Source organism: Dermacentor albipictus, chromosome 10, assembly GCF_038994185.2.
Source record: "Dermacentor albipictus isolate Rhodes 1998 colony chromosome 10, USDA_Dalb.pri_finalv2, whole genome shotgun sequence".
Lineage (NCBI taxonomy): Eukaryota > Metazoa > Arthropoda > Arachnida > Ixodida > Ixodidae > Dermacentor > Dermacentor albipictus.
Genome location: NC_091830.1, coordinates 92,140,788 through 92,161,567, shown reverse-complemented (window position 1 = coordinate 92,161,567; position 20,780 = coordinate 92,140,788). Strand labels below are relative to the sequence as shown.

General features: G+C 47.0%; 1 protein-coding gene across 3 annotated transcripts in view; it reads left to right on the top strand.

Annotated features, from left to right (window-relative positions):
• Window positions 1-353: 353 nt before the first annotated feature.
• Window positions 354-20,780, top strand: part of LOC135918124 (lipase member N-like) — a 76,388-nt gene continuing 55,961 nt past the window's right edge. For 2 of the 3 annotated variants that reach the window (XM_065451784.1, XM_065451783.1), the window contains exons 1-4: window positions 356-642; window positions 2,734-2,950; window positions 11,545-11,659; window positions 15,188-15,338. In XM_065451784.1, the coding sequence (XP_065307856.1) occupies window positions 445-642; window positions 2,734-2,950; window positions 11,545-11,659; window positions 15,188-15,338 (681 nt within the window). In that variant the 5' untranslated portion in view covers window positions 356-444. Of the gene's footprint in view, window positions 643-2,733; window positions 2,951-11,544; window positions 11,660-15,187; window positions 15,339-20,780 lie in introns of all 3 variants that reach the window. The other variant, XM_065451785.1, reaches the window with a different exon arrangement.

Sequence of the window (20,780 nt, the reverse complement as noted above, 5' to 3'; positions counted from 1 at the left end):
GAGCGTTGCGATCATTCTAGGTGTCGAGTAGCTTTCCGAGTTATTGTTTTCTTAAACGACGACCTATAATTGCCATTATACCTGTTTTTTTTTTTTCAGTCTTGCGTGGTAGCCAGCTTCGCGTGGTACAATTGAAGTTCAATACACAATATTGTCTGACGTAATCACAATGTAGTGTGTGATAGAGTGCGATATAGAGGTTTTGATATAAAGTGCCACGCTTTCATGCGACGGCACCGTACGAACCTCAGAAACACCAATGCAAATGCTGAGAGCTGCAGTGACGTTTCTTTTTCTAGATAAGCTGAGCCGTTATTTCATTTAGCAGCTGTTCTGAATGAACCTGCATTTAGGCTGGGCTCGACAGGGCTGTTAGCTCGACCGACCGGAAAGGGTGACATCACAGGCGCTAACGACGCGAGCAAAACCAGTAAGCGTATAAAAATGCACGCAAATATGCACTTGCAACGCTTCTACGCTCGCTCGTGTGCAACAATTTTGCACAGACCAGGCGGCAGTATGACTTATTTTCGGGCACCCCCGTGTTTTCTGCTGACGCTCTTTCTTTACGTCGCCTTGTTCTCGAGTTGTGTCGCGCCCTTATTTGCTTCCGACGTAGAAGAGCAAGCGAAGATGACAACGGTAAGCTTTAGCCTTTTCTTGAGAAAACTTTCGAGTTTCTGCCTCCTGTGAAGAAACTGTTCGCATGGAAGGCCTTCGTTTAAAAAAATATTTCTCGAGTCTACAGCTTGTAGGTTTTTCACTGATGCAAGACAAAGTAGGAACAACATATGCTTTAACAAGAATGCTTAGTTTCTTGTACTGGAAGGACGTTAATTCTCACGCAAAGAAAAATAGATGGAATGAAAACCTTGGAATGAAGGCAATATTCGCCAAATGTGACAGCGCGCTCTTGCCTGAGCTGTTGCGTATTGCTTTTTTCTGGGATCAGTAAAAAAGTCGCTGAGGGTTAGGTTTTTTTTTAAACGTCTGCTTCGACTTGGAACTCAAACGCGTTACGCCTCCTACAATTAAAAGGATTCTAGCGTTCTTTTTGTGATGGCAGCTGCCAATAAACTAAGCAGGAAGTGCGCCTATAGCTTATGGTCATGTCAAAATCATGCTAGGCTTCAAGCACAGATTCGGATTTGACTGCTATTCTGGTGGGATTCCCTCAAAGCTTTGTATGCATGTAGGCAATTTCCCGCAAGCCCTTGCTAGAGCTGTGAATTCACTGTTTCCACTTGAACATTAAACAGCACGTGACGCAAAATAAAAAGCACCATGGATACGTTTAATATTTACGCAAATCTGTAATGTAGTGAAGTAAGGCTCTTAGTAGAGCGGGAGCTGGCAGTATCAAATGTTGCACTACACATAGTCTTTCTAAACTTACATAGCAGCCAGGATGTGTAAAATATGGAAGTTGGTGCGAAAACAGAACAATAGAACATCGAAAAACAAATCAATCCATGTATTGTGACTGTGTTATCTTGACGTTCTGCAATATTAGTAAATAGCAATTGCTATAACTAATGATGAGGAAGATATGACAATTCGCATGTTGACGAGCACACGGGTTCTCTTTCGTTTCATTTCGTTGTTTGAGCAGTCTTAATGCACAACAGTATATAACGACTCGGTCGAACATTACCATGAGAAGCTTGAAAAGCTCCTCCCTACTACAAGCGCGAACGAGCAGTTTAAGCCCACTGTGTGTGTGGTTGATGGCTCTCATCCCGAATACTTTGGCAAGCGACCCATTTTCCACGGTAACAATAAGTCCCCTGGCACAAAACATTCCACGAGGCCTACCGGTTTCGCCCTTCCTCATACGCAACACGTAGAAAGCAGACATTAAACCAAGGAGCCTGGCAAACACCCGAACAGTGAGAATGGAAGTGACTAAGAGGGATCCAAAAGGGAGGAATCCATCACTCGTGCATTAATTACGCATGCACGCGCAGCCGTCTGCCCTACGCTGCCTATGACTGCATTAACGCGTTGGTTATGCCGTATCGGGCAACACGCAAACTAGTAAATTTGTACCTCCTGAACGGGAACTGTCGAAGATATGCGCTGCGTTATACGGCGGCCGGCGGGGGGGGGGGGGGGGGGGAATGTGCGTGTAGGTTCGACAATGGGAATATTTGCGTCTGTGTGCCCCTACTCCTCACGCATATATAAATAAATAACCCATAATACATCAGCGTAACCCGCTCCTCGTCCCCCGTACACACACACATCATTACCACGCATAACACCTACCGCACCACGCCAGTATAATGTTCAGCATATCTTGGACAGTTCCCGTTCAGAGAGGTTCCTCCTAACTTTATTTTACGGTCACTACATTCGTCTCTTTTGCTCTGTACTACAACGATACATTTACCCTTCTAAAATTTTGCCTTTCAACAAGAATACCCAACTTCCTGTTACAGCGCGGGAAAAGCGACGTTTTAGCGACACGTCCAACGGCAAAAACGCAAGGCACTCTCCGCATTACTTAGCGACAAAACAGCCGCATTCTGATTCCGCATTCATCTGATTAAAAATATGGTCATTTCGCATTAACTCACTGAAAACAACGTCAGCCATTACGCACATTCATATTTGCAAGAATAAATTTAAGTGTATGTTATCGATTTGACAAAATATTTGCATTTAACAAAATCTTTCAAACTAAAAGAGCGAAATAGTCGTGCCATCACTGTCTTGCTGTCACCTTTGCAGTGCGAGCTAATTGAATACTTTGGCTTTTCCTGCGAGACGACTGAGGCCACCACCGACGATGGGTACATTCTGGAAGTTGACAGGGTGGGTACATTGGCTCGGGATAACAGCACGTCGTCGTCAGGAAGCGGTACCTATAAAAATCCTGTGGTCCTGGTGCCGGGAATATTATCTGAATCGGGCTCCTGGTTCATTAACTACCCCTCGCAAAGCCCAGGTAAGCGAATGACTTTTGAAATACTTGGAAATGAAGCAACGTATAATTATAATAATATAACAATATTGTTCCATCAATCAATTCATTACCTTTATTACCGCAGCGAGGAACCGTCTGACGCCCTTCGCACTGGCGCATGTGAGAAATTTTATAACATACAAACACAAATGTATGTAGACCAAAAAACAGGCACGAAAATCGTGAGCCATTCCATTCTCTCAAGGTTGATGACCGGCGAAGCAGTTACGCAGACAACCCAGCAGGGACACAGGATCTTGAACAAACGTACTAACTCATTTATTGCCTTCATCGGTGGTCGTATTGACGAAAGTGTGCACTCATATTTATGGTCTTCATTGGTGGTCGTCATTTGACTTGATCGGTGGTCAATATTTTATGGTCCTGTTGGTCGTGACGATGGCCTCGTGGTCGCTGCGTTACACATTGATCGGCTGCGGTACATAGCATGATGGTACGTTCGTCATCTTGCATAGCTTTGCGCTTGCGGTTCACTTATCCAGCGCGCTTAGGTCGTGTCAGCCGCCCGCCGCCACCATGGGCTTTCTCGTTGCTCTCCATTTCGTCTTTCCTCGTAAGCGCGTTGCTCTTCAGAAATCCTACCTATACGTGGCCTTTTCATAGGAACTGCAGAACACAAATGAATTGCGCTGTTCCGCAGCTACCCGTTTTATGATTGTGCTCCAGCCTGGACAAATACCGCGGCGTCGGCGAGAAGACGGAATCTACCCACGAACTGGATGGAGCCTGGGCAAATTGGGCGCGCACTGTGTTTTTGTTCACGGAGAATAAAAAATGTCGCAGTTTGTCCCGAAAGCAGCAGCATTGATTGCGATAGAAAATTAGTCGACGGCAATACGAAGTAACGATATTAGTTTCACCGGTCGTACAAACTCGTAAACATATGCATGCTGACTATAATTATGGTGTCACGCGCGCACCGGCAAGCATGAACACATCTCACTCGAGGACCGCAGAAACTCGCCGTCAAAACGCTGGAATGGGGAAGCGCGACAACAGCAGCGAGCGAAGTGACATTCCTGCTGTCTGTCGCATCAACGCAAAGCGATCGCCGAGGACACACTGTACGCTCAAAGATACGCGCCACCGACCTAAATAGACTCGGGCCCCGACGCAGATCCCAATCAAGATACGGTCGAGCGACCACGCGCAGCCGCCACATGCGCACTTGAAGCTGGAAACAACGTGCGCACTTGTGACTGGCAACACTTGCGCACTTGTAACTGGAAACAACCCCCCCCCCCCCACACCCAGCGCATCGCAGTGTTCAGTGTAGCGCGCGGGAAGGAAGTCATGGAAGCGTTTCCTTTTCACTTCCGTCCCTTTCCGGCGTGCGAGATTGCATTGGCACCTCTCGCACGCTGTCAGCGTAGGGCGCCCGGCGACGGTGCTATCGCACTTGGAGTTTATACGGGACCTCACGGTGACGCCCACGCCGACGGCGACCCCAACGCCAGAAATGCGCTTGGAGAGTCCACATAATTGCGATCTCAATAAAATACACCGTAACCCTATCCGTATGCAGCTACTCTCTAAGAACACGCATAACCTACAAGTGCAGTTAACAATACGGCGTGATCATTTTTCAGTGTTATGGAATTTTAACCAAATAGATAACAATTATTTTCATTTAGATGGATTATTCAGAGAAGCCGAAATGCATTAGAAATCGAAATGCAAATTCGATTAATTAACGAAAATCGACAAATTATCTTTGGGGAATAATTACTTCCTCGCAATGGCGCATATTGCAACTAACGAATTCTAGCCGTTCAGTTTGCGAGGCGTAGTTATTTGGAATAAATTTCCAATATAATGCCAATTTGGAGATATGCGTAATCCAACTTGCTGTTAAAATATACTGTTGTTTTTAACCAAATGCTCTTTTATGCAGTGAAGCACATGAGTAACTTGAACATCCATGTGTTTAGTTGCACGTCTTGGCATATACTAGCTAGAAACTAACGTCATCCTTGAAATTCATTTGAAATGGATACGTCTTGGAAGCTCAGTTCATAATTGCAATATGTGCCCTAAAGCAATATTAGGTTCTTTCGCGATTTTTTATTTATTAGTTGAACGTGTATTTTTATTTTTCGTGCCCGTAATATTAGCCACTTCGAACAATTCAGCTAAAGCACAAGAACTTCCACAGACAATTCTTAAGATCTCCATCGTCATTTCACTTATGTCCGTAGTTTACTTGATTACGGTTGTATTTGTTGGGATCCGTACACGGCCGATCTCACAGAAGAGCTTGAAAGAGTGCAGAACAGAGCAGCTAGGTTTGTTCTTAATGACTATAGTAGAAAATTAAGTATGACAGAAAGTAAAATTAAATTAGCGTGGCAGGCATTAAAAGACCGGCGAAAAAACTTGAGGTTGAAATTTTTCCACGCTGTTTATTATTCAAAAACAGGGATTCAGAGAGAAAGATATATTAAGTCGCCTTCTTATACGTCGTTGAGACGCGACCATGCGCTAAAAGTCTGCGAGTATCCTTTCAAGGGTGACGTCTTTAGGTATTCTTTTTTTGTTCGGACTATCAGAGAATGGAATGCTCTTTCGCCTGACATTGTTAATATTGAAAACAATGATGCGTTTTATCACGCTTTATGTATGTGATTACTTGTTCCTTCCTTTATTATGTAATCCCCCCTGCTGTAATGCCCGCATGGGCGATGCAGGTATCTAATAAATAAATAAATAAATAAATAAATAAATAAATAAATAAATAAATAAATAAATAATATAAAACTTAGAAATGGTAACCGTGCACATAACATGCATGATATAACACAAAACAGCACAGGACCACATAGCCCAACATAGCATCAAGATAGTACAACATAGCATCAGGGAAAATCTATTAACACATAACATAAAGAAAAAAATATGGTCTGACGATGACCATGTGAAGATGGCTGATGACGAAGGGATGACGATAGCCAGATGACGAAGCAAAATTAAGGCGATGAGAAGGCTTCGACGGCATCACGACAACAGTACTATCATAAGTGCATGAGTAAGAGGCAATGACGGTGATGGCATGACCATGGTAGCAGGTCATTGGAATGACGGCGGCTGTATGATGGGAATGAGGTCAAGACCACTACATGAGGAAAGTCAAATGACGATGCCGGAGTGACGACGATAGCAGGATCACAACAGCATGACGACGATGGTCTGACCATTGTGGCTGCCGGACGTCGACGGCATAACCGTTTCCGTAAGTACGATTGAATGCCCACAGAATGATAGTGATACAATGACGAGTAATTCATGTCGATCGTAGAAAGAAGGCGGTATGACCACGACATGACAACAATGGGATGACCTTACTGAAGCGATGACGGTGGTAAACCGCCAGCGTGACGGCGACGCTATGACGAGTGATTTGACCATGACTGTGTGACAACGATGGCAAGACATCATGACGACATTGGGGCGACAGTCAGAATGACGAAAATGGAACGACGGTGACAGGATCACGGTGACGGTACGACAATCTATGCATGACGACAACTGTAGGACGATGACATGAAAACGGCACGAATACAATCAGATGACGGCGGCTGTATCGTGAAGCCTGTATGACGGCGATTGCGTAAGGAGGAGAGACGGATCATGAAGCTGGAGTGAAGGCTCTGGCGGGACCTGGTTGGCGTAGCGATGAGGCTCTGACAACGCACGCATGATATCGACACCTTCACGCCAATGGCATGACAACTGCGGCATAATCATGATTTAAAAGTAGCAACATAATTACGTTGGAATGGCGAAGAACTGTGGACGTCGTTGGAACGACGAAGGCTGCATGAGTACGAAAGCAAGAAGTTACCTAAGTGAATACGATGGTAAAAAACAGCACATTTATGACACCATGGCGACATTAGCATGACCATAATGGAGCGACCACAGCGTCACCACGACAACGGTGTGACACCGAAAGCTTGCCCACAGTCGGATAGCAAAGATAGAACGATCACAAACAAACTAGCATAAGGCATCACAACAACGTGCTCATACCTAGTGGCTCAACCTATTAGGCCAGTCGGGCCACTGGCTTCGTGTACAAAGTGCCATGACGAAGGCATGCAGCGAGTCATGTCACGAAGCTGAAATTACGACGAGGAAGCTGCCACGGTGGCATGACGAGCACAAGCGCGTAACTGGTGGCTCAAGCTGTTAGACAACTTGGGTCATTGGGCCAGCCTAAGATGATAGATAGATAGATAGATAGATAGATAGATAGATAGATAGATAGATAGATAGATAGATAGATAGATAGATAGATAGATAGATAGATAGATAGATAGATAGATAGATAGATAGATAGATAGATAGATAGATAGATAGATAGATAGATAGATAGATAGATAGATAGATAGATAGATAGATAGATAGATAGATAGATAGATAGATAGATAGATAGATAGATAGATAGATAGATAGATAGATAGATAGATTCTGTGGGCTCAGGGCCATGACTTCAGGCGCAGTTGCCAGCTGAGGTTCCCGCAGATGACACAGGGCGGAAGAGCTATGAAAGAGACACGCTTTACTGCCCGAAGGCCCAGACAAACTGGCCAGCTTCCTGGGCCGCGATCGGAGATCGTTGCTCAATATGCGCGTCCAGATTGCGTTCCGTTTCGCTTCACGCGAATGGACTCGGTGGCGCTGCGATCAGCGCGCCGAAAGAGTTCCTGCACGATCCGAACATATTCTCGCAGACCCTCATCTGGGTGTTGCGTTCAGGCGTCCAGCTCACATCGGATGCGGTAGTTGTAATCTACCGGCAGGAACTCCGCTCGGAACGCCGCGACCAATTGGTCTCAGGACAGGAACAAAGGCTGCAGCTGCAGCCACTGTGTCGCGGTACCTTGATGAGCAATGGGCAGGATTCGTTCGACTAAGTCAAACTCTGAAACACCCGAAACCATGTTGGAAACTGCCAAATCATTCAGAATATCAGTGACAGATTTCCCAGTACCGTGGTCGCTAAGCGTTGCAACGTCCGACGTCAGCTTCGCTGGCACCACGGGTTGCGCACGCTCGTCACTCGTACGCATAGCGGTGGCCATATCCGCGAACCGAGCCGCTAAATTCTGGCACAACGCTGCGATCTGACCCAAAGGCGACGAGGCCGTCGCGTCTTATCGCTCACCAGCTTAACCGACTCCAGCTGCCGTCTTAGGGTTGGTGCTCAACATCTTCCGAGACTACCATGCGTCCCGAATAGCGCTCCTCCATGGAAAAACAGATAAAATAAATCGGGAAGAGAGCATGCAAAAAAATGTGCGCACAAAAATACCACCGAACAAGAAGCGGTAACCCAACCACGAAAGACACCACAACTGGTACCGCCACAATGCCAAAAAACCCACCTAACAAACGAAGAGCCCTGATGACTATCTTCTGGGAACCACTAGCTGGCCCCACGTTACGGGCGCCAAATTTGGGCTCAGGACCGTGGTTTCAGAACCCAGCTGCCAGCTCAGGATCTCAGAGACGACACAGGGGGCAAGAACCATTCAAGAGACTACGTGTACTGCCCGAAGCCCTGGACCAACTGGCCAGCTTTCTCGTTACCACGCCTCGCGCTCTGGCCCCTGGCTAGCTGCGCGTAGGGCGGCCCACTGAGCCAAGAGCTGATCATGATGATGGAAGCACAGCGGCGCAGCCATGCAGCCAGCGTCCCCATGATCATCTAGGGGGCCGGAATTTGGCAACTGCCCAAGCTAACTCCAGACACTCCCATTCAGTAATTGAAAAATGCCTTTCGGCAGGTGACTGGAGGCGGCTGGCTCAATTGGGCACCCATCACGGATACGTGCGCGCCAGTCTCAGTGAGTGATTTGACAGTGACGCCATCGACTAAAACGTACATCATGTTCTGATTGGTCGGCAATACAATCAGCTGGTATTGCGGTCGAGTCGTCAATGCAGCATTACCTCCGCCAGCTGCACCGCTTAGTTTTCTGGAGACGGGCGTCGGGGCTGCATAGGGGACAATGATCGACGAGCTGGTGGCGAACAGGACTGGTGACGTCGCAATCACGATGACGTACTGTTCCAATGAGCAAGAGCATCATTGTTTGGCTGTTTCGATGCCAATGGAGGGTGGCAACAACGCTGGCCCTGTTCGGTGCGATAATAACTGGTGAATGGCAGTCACCGAGGGGAGGAGACAGTACAGTTATTAAAGGGAAAATGGGACATCCATCCAATAATACCTAAGTGCTACAAAGGAAACTCATGTGGGTTGTTCGAAAGGAAAGCTTCGCATTTTAGGAAAAATTCATCCTGGTCCGGGGCTCGAACGCGTGACCACCGCCTTTCCGGGGCAGCTGCTCCCCCATCTGAGGTAATCAGCGGCTAGCAGATGGAAGGCGAAGTCGAATTTATCAGCAACACAGAAGCAAAGGCAAGCGTTTGACGCAAGATCCGGACTTTACACCAGAAAGCACAGTTGCTTTAAGGGTGAGCAACGTTATCGATACGCTCGCAGGCAAACAGGTTGGACGATCGTCTGCGGTTCATCACTCGGCAGGATTTCGGTAGGGTGCAAGAACGCAGGACAGATGTGTGATGCTGCTGACAGAGCATGAAACAGATGTCGAGTGGCAACGGCGCATACAAAATGAACTCCAAGGCTAGGTAGGTCTTCGCGGACTAATTCCTGCACAAATGACGCTATAGGCAAATTCTTCGACCCACTTGGGCGCGAAAAAAGGGCTGCAGGAGCCATGTCCTCAAGCTGTCGCCGCAAGATCCACCTCAGGTCCTCTGATGATGATGGTAGCTGCACTCCTAGCTCGACGTCACAAGAGGATGTCGCACTTGTGTTCGGCAGACGTGCGAGTGGCGTTCAAAGCGTTGACACTCTTTTATGGTTTCCTGTACTGTTCCACAATTTTTGCACATGACGAAGTTGAAAGCATCGTCAGCGATTCCCTTGAATACATGTCCAGCCTTGTCCGACTCAGCCATATCGCAGTCGACCTTATGGCACAGAACCAGCACATCCTTGATGTACGAGACGTATGAGTCCGTGGACATCTGAGCGCGGGTCACCAGTTCTTTCTAAGCGGTGCTCTTCGGCCCGTCGGGATGGCCGGAAATGTCTCTCAGCTTCTGCTTGCACATGTCCCACTCGTTAAGCTCTACCACGTGGTTGTCATACCACACCTTCGCCGTGCCTTCTAAGCAGAACAGCACGTTAGCCAACATAATCGTCGGGTCCCATTTGTTGTGGGTACCTATACCCTAATACGTGGCCACACAGTCATACAGGTCGATGTGGTAGGTGCCACAGAACGTTCCTGGATCCCGCGACTGAGTGAGCACAACCGTAGGGATTGTAGACGTTGATCTGGCCTGCGCCATGTCGGCTCCTGCTTCGTCCGTCATATTGTCCAATCCGAGGTGGCGACCACTGCGCAGCTCCATTGTAGTTCCTCTTGGGTACCCCGTGCCTCTCACCAATTTGTTACGTAGCAGAAGTCACATATAACGATGCCTTTACAATATTTACAAGAGAGACAACAATGCGTAAACAAGATGGCTTTCGATACCGCTTCCACCTGCACATGGTAAATCGTCTTCTCTGACTGGCGCTGCACTTGGTTGCACAGTAATATTATTTATAATCTCTTGATGCAGGGGGCGATATTTCCATCCCTATTAAATGTTGTAAATTATTAGAAGAGTTTTCTTTTTCATGAGTCGTTAGCATTGCCTACTAGAAATAAAAACAATTCTGAGATACGTATTCAAGTGAATTTGAGGCGCCGTTGGTAAAAGACTCTGCCGAAGGGGTTACTGAAGCCTTCTGGATTTTTTCAGGGTAAAAAAAGCACGCAATGAAATTTTAAGCGAGGCGAACATGCAGACAACACATTGAATGTTTCGGAATACGCTATCTCTGATTAGAAATAATTGTGTGTTTGGTACCTCTGTCCTTTTAAAAATATAATAAACTTTGCCCTGTGTATATATTTAAACATATTGCATCTCTGCATGCTGTTCTCAGTGGATATGAGGTAGCCGCAGCTAGTGTTTCTAATCCACTTGTCTTCCTGTTCTAAGAAATAAGCGAAAGTATGATAATTGCAGAAATAAAGGGAAAGTATGAATTAAAATCTACGCACGTCCACGCCCACAATAAGAAAGTAAGCTTTTAGCCACAATAAAACTTTAATTGAAAAGGTAGAAGTAACTCAAAAGAAAGCTCGCATGATGTGTGTAACAGAACTCTGGTAATTATCTTTAGGGCCGAGGGAGAGTAGGCTTCGTCATCGCCCAAGGGGGGAGGAGGGCTATCTCCCCCCCCCCCGGAAAAATTTGGAGGGAGCTTGGAGCCAGGAGCCCCACCTCCGCCCCCCCTCGTAGTCGGTGCTTATGCTAACCTCTATGTAATGTACCTGCTTTGCGTACGGTGTTGCTATTTTCTATTTCGCTTTTGTTCAGGAATAACATTCATGACTTGTAACTGTCACGAGTTTAAACTATCAAAAATGTTCTGGTAACACGTGTGTGGTCATATATTGCAGGCTTTCTTCTGGCTGAACGTGGCTACGACGTGTGGACTATGAACACTAGGGAGATTGCGTTCCGCTCTCGCCACAAGACTCTGAGCCAAAGTGATGACCGATACTGGCAGCGGAGGCAAGTCATTCTACACGGATATTTTTATTCGTCGTGTCAAACTTTCGCAGGTTCTAATGTGAAACTAAAATTTTGCTGTGAAAAAAAATTATCAAGCTTTATATCTTTCTGTTTTCCAGTATCAAAACCTTTACCTAAATGTATTCAGAGCATTCATTGCCCTATTATTTCTATGATAAGGATTTTCTGAATTGTACCTCTACAGTTTCTAGACCGCTTGCAGTATTCAATATAGTTATAAACAAAATAATAATAATAAATACTTGGTAAACGATTTCAAAGGAACAATCATTTAAAGCATTTCTGCTAAATGTATTCCTTTAATAGTCCTATTTCTTCAGAAACACGAAATAAAGACATTAAGTCCTTTTGTTTCATCACACGGAATATACCTTGTTTAGGAAAAAAGATTAGAACTGCAGTTCACATAGCATTTCTCTGATGACTGAACGTAATTATTATTCAACTCTGGGCGAACAAGGACATTAAGCATCAGCACGAAGCCTACGAGAACGAAATTCAGTGGTTCTTCGTACGCACCGATATGGACGGTTTGTTGCTGCTCAAGTTTTCCGGGTCCCTGACTAAATCAATACAACCTAGTGCAAAAGACTAGAGAGCATTATGTGCTTTGGCCCTTGGTAATAGCCAGAAATGTGTACATAGTGAACATTTCGCCCAAACATTGCCTTTTTAAGATTACCGTTGCGAAGATGTGCCAGCTTTGACGCCGAGCAATTTGAAAACATAATACAAAATTTAGCATTCTTATATGTTTCTAATGAGGTGTACAAATTCTTGAGAAATTTCTTCTCTGGTCGGAATCACTTAATTGCAGGTTATCTTTGTCAATTGTGCTCTTATTACAAATTCAATGCTGTATTTGTAGACTTAGAACCATGTCATGCGGTATTTGCATTGTAACGCACTCCAGAAAAGCACTATTCAAATAAGGTCACTACCCATGTAAATATAATCCATTCGGCTGCGTTAACAAGATGATTGTATGTTTCGAATATTTGTTTGCTGAGAAACATCATTAGAGAATTCAACGAGAAAGTTAAATAAACCGCAGCCTAAAGGCTGATCTTGTAGTATCATGCAGTAGACAAACTATACACTAAGGTGCCTGTTTACAGTCGTCCGAGCACAGTCGTTCATATTACCTTGGGTATATTCCTTTACAATCAAAGTGGAATTTGACATCTGATAGGCTACTGATACGAAAGCTTTATTTGCCCTACTGAACGAAAAAGCCAGCGTCGGTACCACAGAGACCGCACCTAAATTCTCGTTGCCTGCGACACCACGTCACGAGCGCGCCTGGACGGATTACAGCGGGCAAAACGCAACACCTGCTGCCGTGCGAGCGCGCAAGGTGTTGCGTGAGGGGAGAGGGCATCGTCGCGACACCGCGTCACCATCACGCCTCGACGAAGGCGATATGGCAGGTACGCCACGCGACGCCGCGTTGCGAAACATTTTGTCAGCGGCGATGCAGTCGCGTGAGGCGCGCGTGCGAGTGCCCGTGCTTCGCTAGCGCCAGCCGGCGAGCGGTCCGTTCGCCGGCTGGCGCTAGCGAAGCACGGGCACTCGCACGCGCGCCTCACGCGACTGCATCGCCGCTGACAAAATGTTTCGCAACGCGGCGTCGCGTGGCGTACCTGCCATATCGCCTTCGTCGAGGCGTGATGGTGACGCGGTGTCGCGACGATGCCCTCTCCCCTCACGCAACACCTTGCGCGCTCGCACGGCAGCAGGTGTTGCGTTTTGCCCGCTGTAATCCGTCCAGGCGCGCTCGTGACGTGGTGTCGCAGGCAACGAGAATTTAGGTGCGGTCTCTGTGGTACCGACGCTGGCTTTTTACGTTACATGTTCTCTGTTCTCTGTTCTCTGTACTCTGTACGTTACATGTTCATAATTACCGATATACACCGCAGTATAACTTTCCACGGCTCGTTTCGAAGGCAACACCGCATTCACTAGAGGCCCGTTTGTACCGCTTGGAAGCATCGAACTCGTGGCTGAGTGGTAGCGTCTCCGTCTCACACTCCGGAGACCCTGGTTCGATTCCCACCGGGCCAATCTTGGAAGTTGCTTTTTATTTATGAAGCGCCTGCCGTGATTTATCGCTCATGGTCAACGCCGTGGACGCCGACACCCGACGCCTACAACACCGGGTTTTCTGCGACACGAGCTCCTTAACGCCATCACGTTAAAAATTTGAGGACACCTAAGCACTTATGTTTCGTCAATGCAAAAGCATTGTTGTCCAATAAGACGTCCCTGAGCCGTCCTTCGAGTTTTTAGCGGCGAGTAATGTACCTCAACGGCACGTGCTGTGCAAGCGAGTGAGCAACTGGCTTCAGCAGCTGGCCTGCAGTGCCAGCACCACATGCCACCGACATTCGGCGCGACGCGGGACCGAGGAAGCAGCAGCGGCCACTAAGCCAGGCTGGCGCGCGCAACAGCTAAATCCAGCGGGGGGGATCTATATATATATCCTCAAATTTTTGACGCGATAGCGTTAAGGAGCTCGTGTCGCAGGAAACCCGCTGTCGTCGGCGTCGGGTGTCGGCGTCCGCGGCGTTGACCATGAGCGATAAATCACGGCAGGCGCTTCATAAATAAAAAGCAACTTCCAAGATTGGCCCGGTGGGAATCGAACCAGGGTCTCCGGAGTGTGAGACGGAGACGCTACCACTCAGCCACGAGTTCGATGCTTCCAAGCGGTACAAACGGGCCTCTAGTGAATGCGGTGTTGCCTTCGAAATTAGCCGTGGAAAGTTATACTGCGGTGTATATAGGTAATTATGAACATGTAACGTACAGAAGTCGCAATTACACGAGTTGCGAAGTGCGTTTCCGCTGCATTTCTTTTGCGCTTTCCGCACACGCAGAGCCGTCTTGCGGCAAACACAGAAGACCCCCTCCTCTCAATGTACGGCGCTGCCCCGACAGGAGGCGCGCCGCGCGCGCATTGGGACCGCTGCCAGGCGCGTCGCGGTCCCGATTCCCTCTCCCCTGACGACGCTTCGCCGTGCTCCCGGTTGCAGAATCAAGCGCCGTTCATTTCTTTAGATTACTATCTATCTCTCTGCCCGTGCCGATCACGACGTTTGGCTGGCGTAGATCGTTTCCCCTCCGAGACACCAAGTTCTTTGGTTCGTTCCGTTCGCTCAGGCGCACGTTTCGTTGCCGTGCGTTGCTCGACGCTCACCGCGTGATAGGTGGGCGCTAAGTCCGATGCGGGGCGCATCGTAAGTGATCGCTGTGCAGTAGCGCATTGTCTTATACCCCTTGGCGGGTCGACGGGAACGCTGTCGCGTCCCACTCTTGAAGGCGAAGCTTAAGCGTCCTCCAATTTTTTTCTTAGCAGGAGGAATCAACTCAAGATGACCACGTAACTCGCGTTCTTTGTCACAACACACACCGGTTGTGTTTAGACAATTGGTTAACATAAGTGAAGTGCATGTTTATCATTGACATTTAAAGTCATTGTTTTATTTCATTTAACCTGTGGCGCAGCTTCGACGAAATCGGCCGCTACGATATTGCCGCCGTCCTTGACCTTGTACTAAACGTCACCGGTGCCAGCCGAGTGACCATCTTGGCATTCTCCCAAGGTCTAACTGCGAGCCTGGTACTCCTTTCTACGAAGCCAGAGTACAACGAGAAGGTGCGTCTTTCGGAAGAGCTCCGCCGTAGTGTCTTTCTAGCCTACAAACGTCTGGCAACGTGAGAAGCTCTAACAGGAAAAAAAAGGCTGGCGTAGCAGTGTCTGCATATCTTATAGTAATGGTAGGAAGTTAATGACACTTAGGCTTTGACTTGGAGGTTTCGACCATGTCTACAGAGAGCCTTTCTAAGAACAGCGCATATATGTTCTGATTTGGCTGAACGAAGAATCATTGATCTCTGGTGATAAAGAACTGCTAGCAGTAGAACAACCATCCTCACCAACCATTAAATTCAATGCGAAAGAGCAGCAGGTGCCTGACAGATGTGTCCCTAAGTTACATTAGCGTAGTCGAACTCCGCCCGGCAAATAGCCATCGACGGTTAAAGCATCTGCTATGAGAGTGCTATGAAATATTTTGGCTAAAGAAATGCTGGCGATATTTTCATGTTTGTAAGTCATTTACAGTGCTAGTTGCATGACGAGACCGTGTATTAGTCAAGATACGCACAGACACAAAACTAAATCAGGTCCTACAAATATTTTGCCGCACATAAACCCAAATAAGAATTTCAAAGCTTTTGAAGGAAACAGCCTGATTTTCATGTTCTGCGCCTAGGTAAAATATCACGCAAACAGAACAAGATTTGTTCGTTCTTGCAGTTGTACACAAAGGTAGCGTTCTATGGTAGGATTGGGATGCATCATTCCGTGCAATCTTTCGTGCTGAGTATTTTTGTAAGAGAGCCGTATTCACATGAAAGGAGACATTTAGACATTATTTTACTTATTCTAGAAAGGCAATATAAACACATTCGTTTAGCTGGCAATGCACACGCTGCTATTGTTCACTTGATATGGCATGCGGTAGTGTGTATAGTTTGAAGGGTGTGATTCCCGTTCGCGGTAACCGCGTTCTCATGAAGGTGTAATGCAAATACGCTCGTGAATTAAAGGCCTCTACATCTACCAATGCGTTGCCTTATAAAGTATGGCTATGCATTGCAAAGTGCAAACTCCAAATTTAATATGAACAAATGTTCTGCTACACACCTGAAATCACTGTTTTCTTTTGCAACAGGTGCATTCTACTATGATGTTTACTTGCTTTAAGTAGAATTAAATACTTGAACGCTAAGAGATTTCAAGTATTGCATAAAACATTGTTATACAAAACAATAACTTGTTTGCGGCTGTCAGGACGCACCTATCACATGGTCAAGTATGTCGCACACTAAGTACTTGCTTCAAAGAGCAATCTTACAGGATATTCACAATATCGCACGTTGTCTGCAAAGAGCTTTGCATGGCGGTGTGAAAAATACACAGATCCTGCGCACTGTGGGAATCGAGGCAAGCGAAGCTTTGTATGCTGTTTGCGTTCATTTAAGTTATTTGGCGGTGATATATTGATGACATACGACAGTCATGACGTGATGTGAAATGTTGCCTTGCCTGCTCCACTTGTGTTGTTTTTTCCTGCGCTCGACGCTTTATCCGAGCCTTCGTCTGCTTGGCACTAAATACACGCTGCGGCGCCATTCTCCCTTTTAGCGTTGCAGCGCACAAAACTGCCTCCTCTCTCTCTCTATTTATTCCCAAGCTAGCATTCTCCCCCACCTCTTCCGTCTACTGTCGTTGCTGTTGCGTGTGAGCACGGAGACAAGCGTGGCAGCTCCTGCAGAGCATCTGGGAGGGGAGGGGGGATGTCACGCCTAGTTATGGTGTCCAGAGGGCGTTGCACACATGCGACGCGGCGTAAATGTTGGCACGAGCTTCTCAGGGACTCTTTCCTTTGTGCCACACTCCTGCCGTCCACTAACGCGACAGTGTTAATGACCCCGTGCCGCAGAAATTCCGGTGTCGACGCCGCGGTCTTTACTTGGCGAATAATCATTGTGAACCACAACCGCGCACGCCTTCCACTTGGCTCATATCTTCCTTTACAATATTTACAATGTTATTGCTCGGAATATTGAGAATGACAGCTCGTAAATAAATGTCATGAAAACAAAACACCGAGAGCGCATGCCTTTTATGCTTTTATGGCATGGCCACGCCTCCACCCCGTCCCGACGTGGCCAGCGTTCGTGGCGTGCAAGACCGCAGCAGCAGCAGCCGCAGCACCAGCAGGAAAGTCGAAGAAAGAGGCAAAGAAAGCTTCGCTTTAAAAGCCGGCTTTGTTAAGTTAACCGTCGCTAATACCAATGAGCGGATAAAAACATACAATACAAAGAGCAAGATACGTTTTTTCAATGTGGTAGTGCAAAAGGTTTGGGCTTCCGTTTTTTTGTGATTGCCTATGAATTACAGAAAACTGATGTATGATACCTTCCGTTTCCCTACCACGGTTGCCCTTTAAAACCACGGCGCTGAAATGTTGCTTTCCTCTCCTTCAACTACTACACGCAGAGACAAAGCAACAGCGCGCGCATGCGATCCCATAGATGAGATGACTACATATATATAGATATGTATCAGTCATAGCTCTCGTAGTATAGCCTTCTGAGCCGTTTCCTTTTTTTCTTTGAAAGAAGTCCTATTAGGGTTATTATAATTACACGGAGGTATTTTGCCCTCAGCATTACTTGAGATAGCTATTCTGGCGGCTAGCTTCCCACGCTATGCGTGCCGCCCTCGCACCTGTTTAAGCTTTTCCTAGACGCTAGAGCTATACTATTGCCGCGCAACCTTGAGCGATCGGAAAGCGCGTTTTCCACTCATGGCCGGCGGAGAGGGGAGGCTTCGTTCCGGCCGCGAAGTTCTCCACATCTCTGTCAGGTGCCCGGTGGTGGTCTCGTGCCGACGACGCCTTCTCGGTGAGCGCATATTTCCCCCCGCCTCATCTTTTAAGAGGTTCAATACATACAAGCATTTGTCTCACAAACCAGATTTATTTCAAGGAAATTTTCCACGTCTCAATAATTTCTCTCGTCGTATTCGAGTGCTGATTGCCGTGTTAGAGTTTGTTAACGAAGCTTTCCCTCAAGTCAAAATATTTTAAGGCAGTTTTCCTAGTCTCTAAAGCCCCTCGAGTTCACGCTGCTCCTCTGGCGGCCATTTTCCCGACTGTCCGCGACAGTCGGCCATCGACTGTCGCGGACAACATCAGTCCCTTTCCACATAAGTATGAGGGTCGGAGCAGGAGCTATGGCGCTTGAAAGTAACCGGTGGCTTGACGAACCAACCGACTGAGCTACCTTTCCGGGCAACATTGAAGGGTCACGAGTTCAAATCACATATTATGTTTCTTTTTTTTTATTTTAATGCCTTTTCCTTCATTTTATTACTGTACGGAAACCCTCCTAAAAAAATTATATATCCTCAATTATGTGTGGCCACACATGTGGAGGTCATAAATACCAGGTTCTCTAGCCGAGTGCCATCCAGGCGGTATAACCGAGCTCAGATTCGTCCACATTGACTGATCAAATAGGGCACTACGGTAGGTTAAATGAGGCGTACAACTTCTGCGGGACCCTCCGTGGTTGCTCAGTGGTTATGGTGTTAGCCTGCTGAGCACGAGGTCGCGGGAACGGACCCCGGCCATTGCGGCCGCATTTCGATGGGGGCGGAATGCTAAAACACCCATGTACTTAGAATTAGGTGCACGTTAAAGAACCCCAGGTGGTCGAAATTTTCGGAGTCCTCCACTACGGCGTGCATAATCAGAAAGTGGTTTTGTCACGTAAAACCCCATAATTTATTTTTTAATATAACTCCTGCGGGGACGGTAGAGTATCCGTCTCCAGTGCAAGAGGACCGTGATTCAAATCCCGGTGCCGCGAAATTCTCCACCGGAAAATAAAAAAAAAAAACCGTGTGTTGAGAAAATTGCACAAACAGGCCTGGATTGCGGCCTGATCCCGGTGACCAGAACCGGTAACGCACTCTCTCACCAGAGCAGGATTGGCCACCCTGGTGTAGTACTTGGCCACAACCTGCTATATGAATACAACAATCAAACCCCGGCCCTCAGTCCCCAGCAGCCGCGAAGCAACTGACCACGGCGGCAGTCAGATCTGTGACGCTGCAGAGGGTGCTAAGAATACCTGGCTCCGGACAGGCCGCCATTGGAATCTGAACCGAGCAACGTTTAACGTTAGAACGCTATCTAGTGAGGCGAGTCTAGCAGTGGTATTGGAGGAATTAGAGGGTAGTAAATGGGATTTAATAGGGCTCAGTGAGGTTAGGAGGACAAAAGAAGCATATACAGTGCTAAAAAGCGGGCATGTACTGTGCTACCGAGGCTTAGCGGAGAGACGATAACTAGGAGTCGGATTCCTGATTAATAAGGAAATAGCTGGTAACATACAGGAATTCTATAGCATTAACGAGAGGGTGGCAGGTCTTGTTGTGAAACTACAAGTCTATGCCCCTACATGCAGTCATGATGACCAGGAAGTCGAAAGCTTTTATGAAGACGTAGAATCGGCGATGGGTAAAGTGAAAACAAAATACACTATACTGATGGGCGACTTCAACGCCAGGGTAGGCAAGAAGCAGGCTGGAGACAAGTCAGTGGGGGAATTTGGTATAGGCTCTAGGAATAGCAGAGGAGAATTATTAGTAGAGTTTGCAGAACAGAATAATATGCGGATAATGAATACCTTTTTCCGCAAGCGGGTTAGTCGAAAGTGGACGTGGAGGAGCCCGAATGGTGAGACTAGAAATGAAACCGACTTCATACTCTGCGCGAACCCTAGCATCATACAAGATGTACACGTGCTCGGCAAGGTACATTGCAGTGACCATAGGATGGTAAGAACTCGAATTAGCCTAGACTTGAGGAGGGAACGGAAGAAACTGGTACACAAGAAGACAATCAATGAGTTAGTGGTAAGAGGGAAAATCGAGGAATTCCGGATCAAGCTACAGAACAGGTATTCGGCTGTAACTCAGGAAGAGGACCTTAGTGTTGAAGCAATGAACGACAATCTCATGGGCATCATCAAGGAGTGCGTAATAGAAGTCGGTGGTAACGCCGTTAGACAGGAAACCAGTAAGCTATCGCAGGAGACGAAAGATCTGATCAAGAAACGCCAATGTATGAAAGCCTCTAACCCTACAGCTAGAATAGAGCTGGCAGAACTTTCTAAGTTATTCAACAAGCGTAAGACAGCGCACATCAGGAACTATAATATGGATAGAATTGAACAGGCTCTCAGGAACGGAGGAAGCCTAAAAACAGTGAAGAAGAAACTAGGAATAGGCAAGAATCAGATGTGTGGGTTAAGAGACAAAGCCGGCAATATCGTTACTAATATGGATGAGATAGTTCAAGTGACTGAGGAGTTCTATAGAGATTTACACAGTACCCGTGGCACCCATTACGATAGTGGAAGAGCGAATAGCCTAGAGGAATTCGAAATCCCACAGGTAACGCCAGAAGAAGTAAAGAAAGCCTTAGGAGCTATGCAAAGGGGGAAGGCAGCTGGGGAG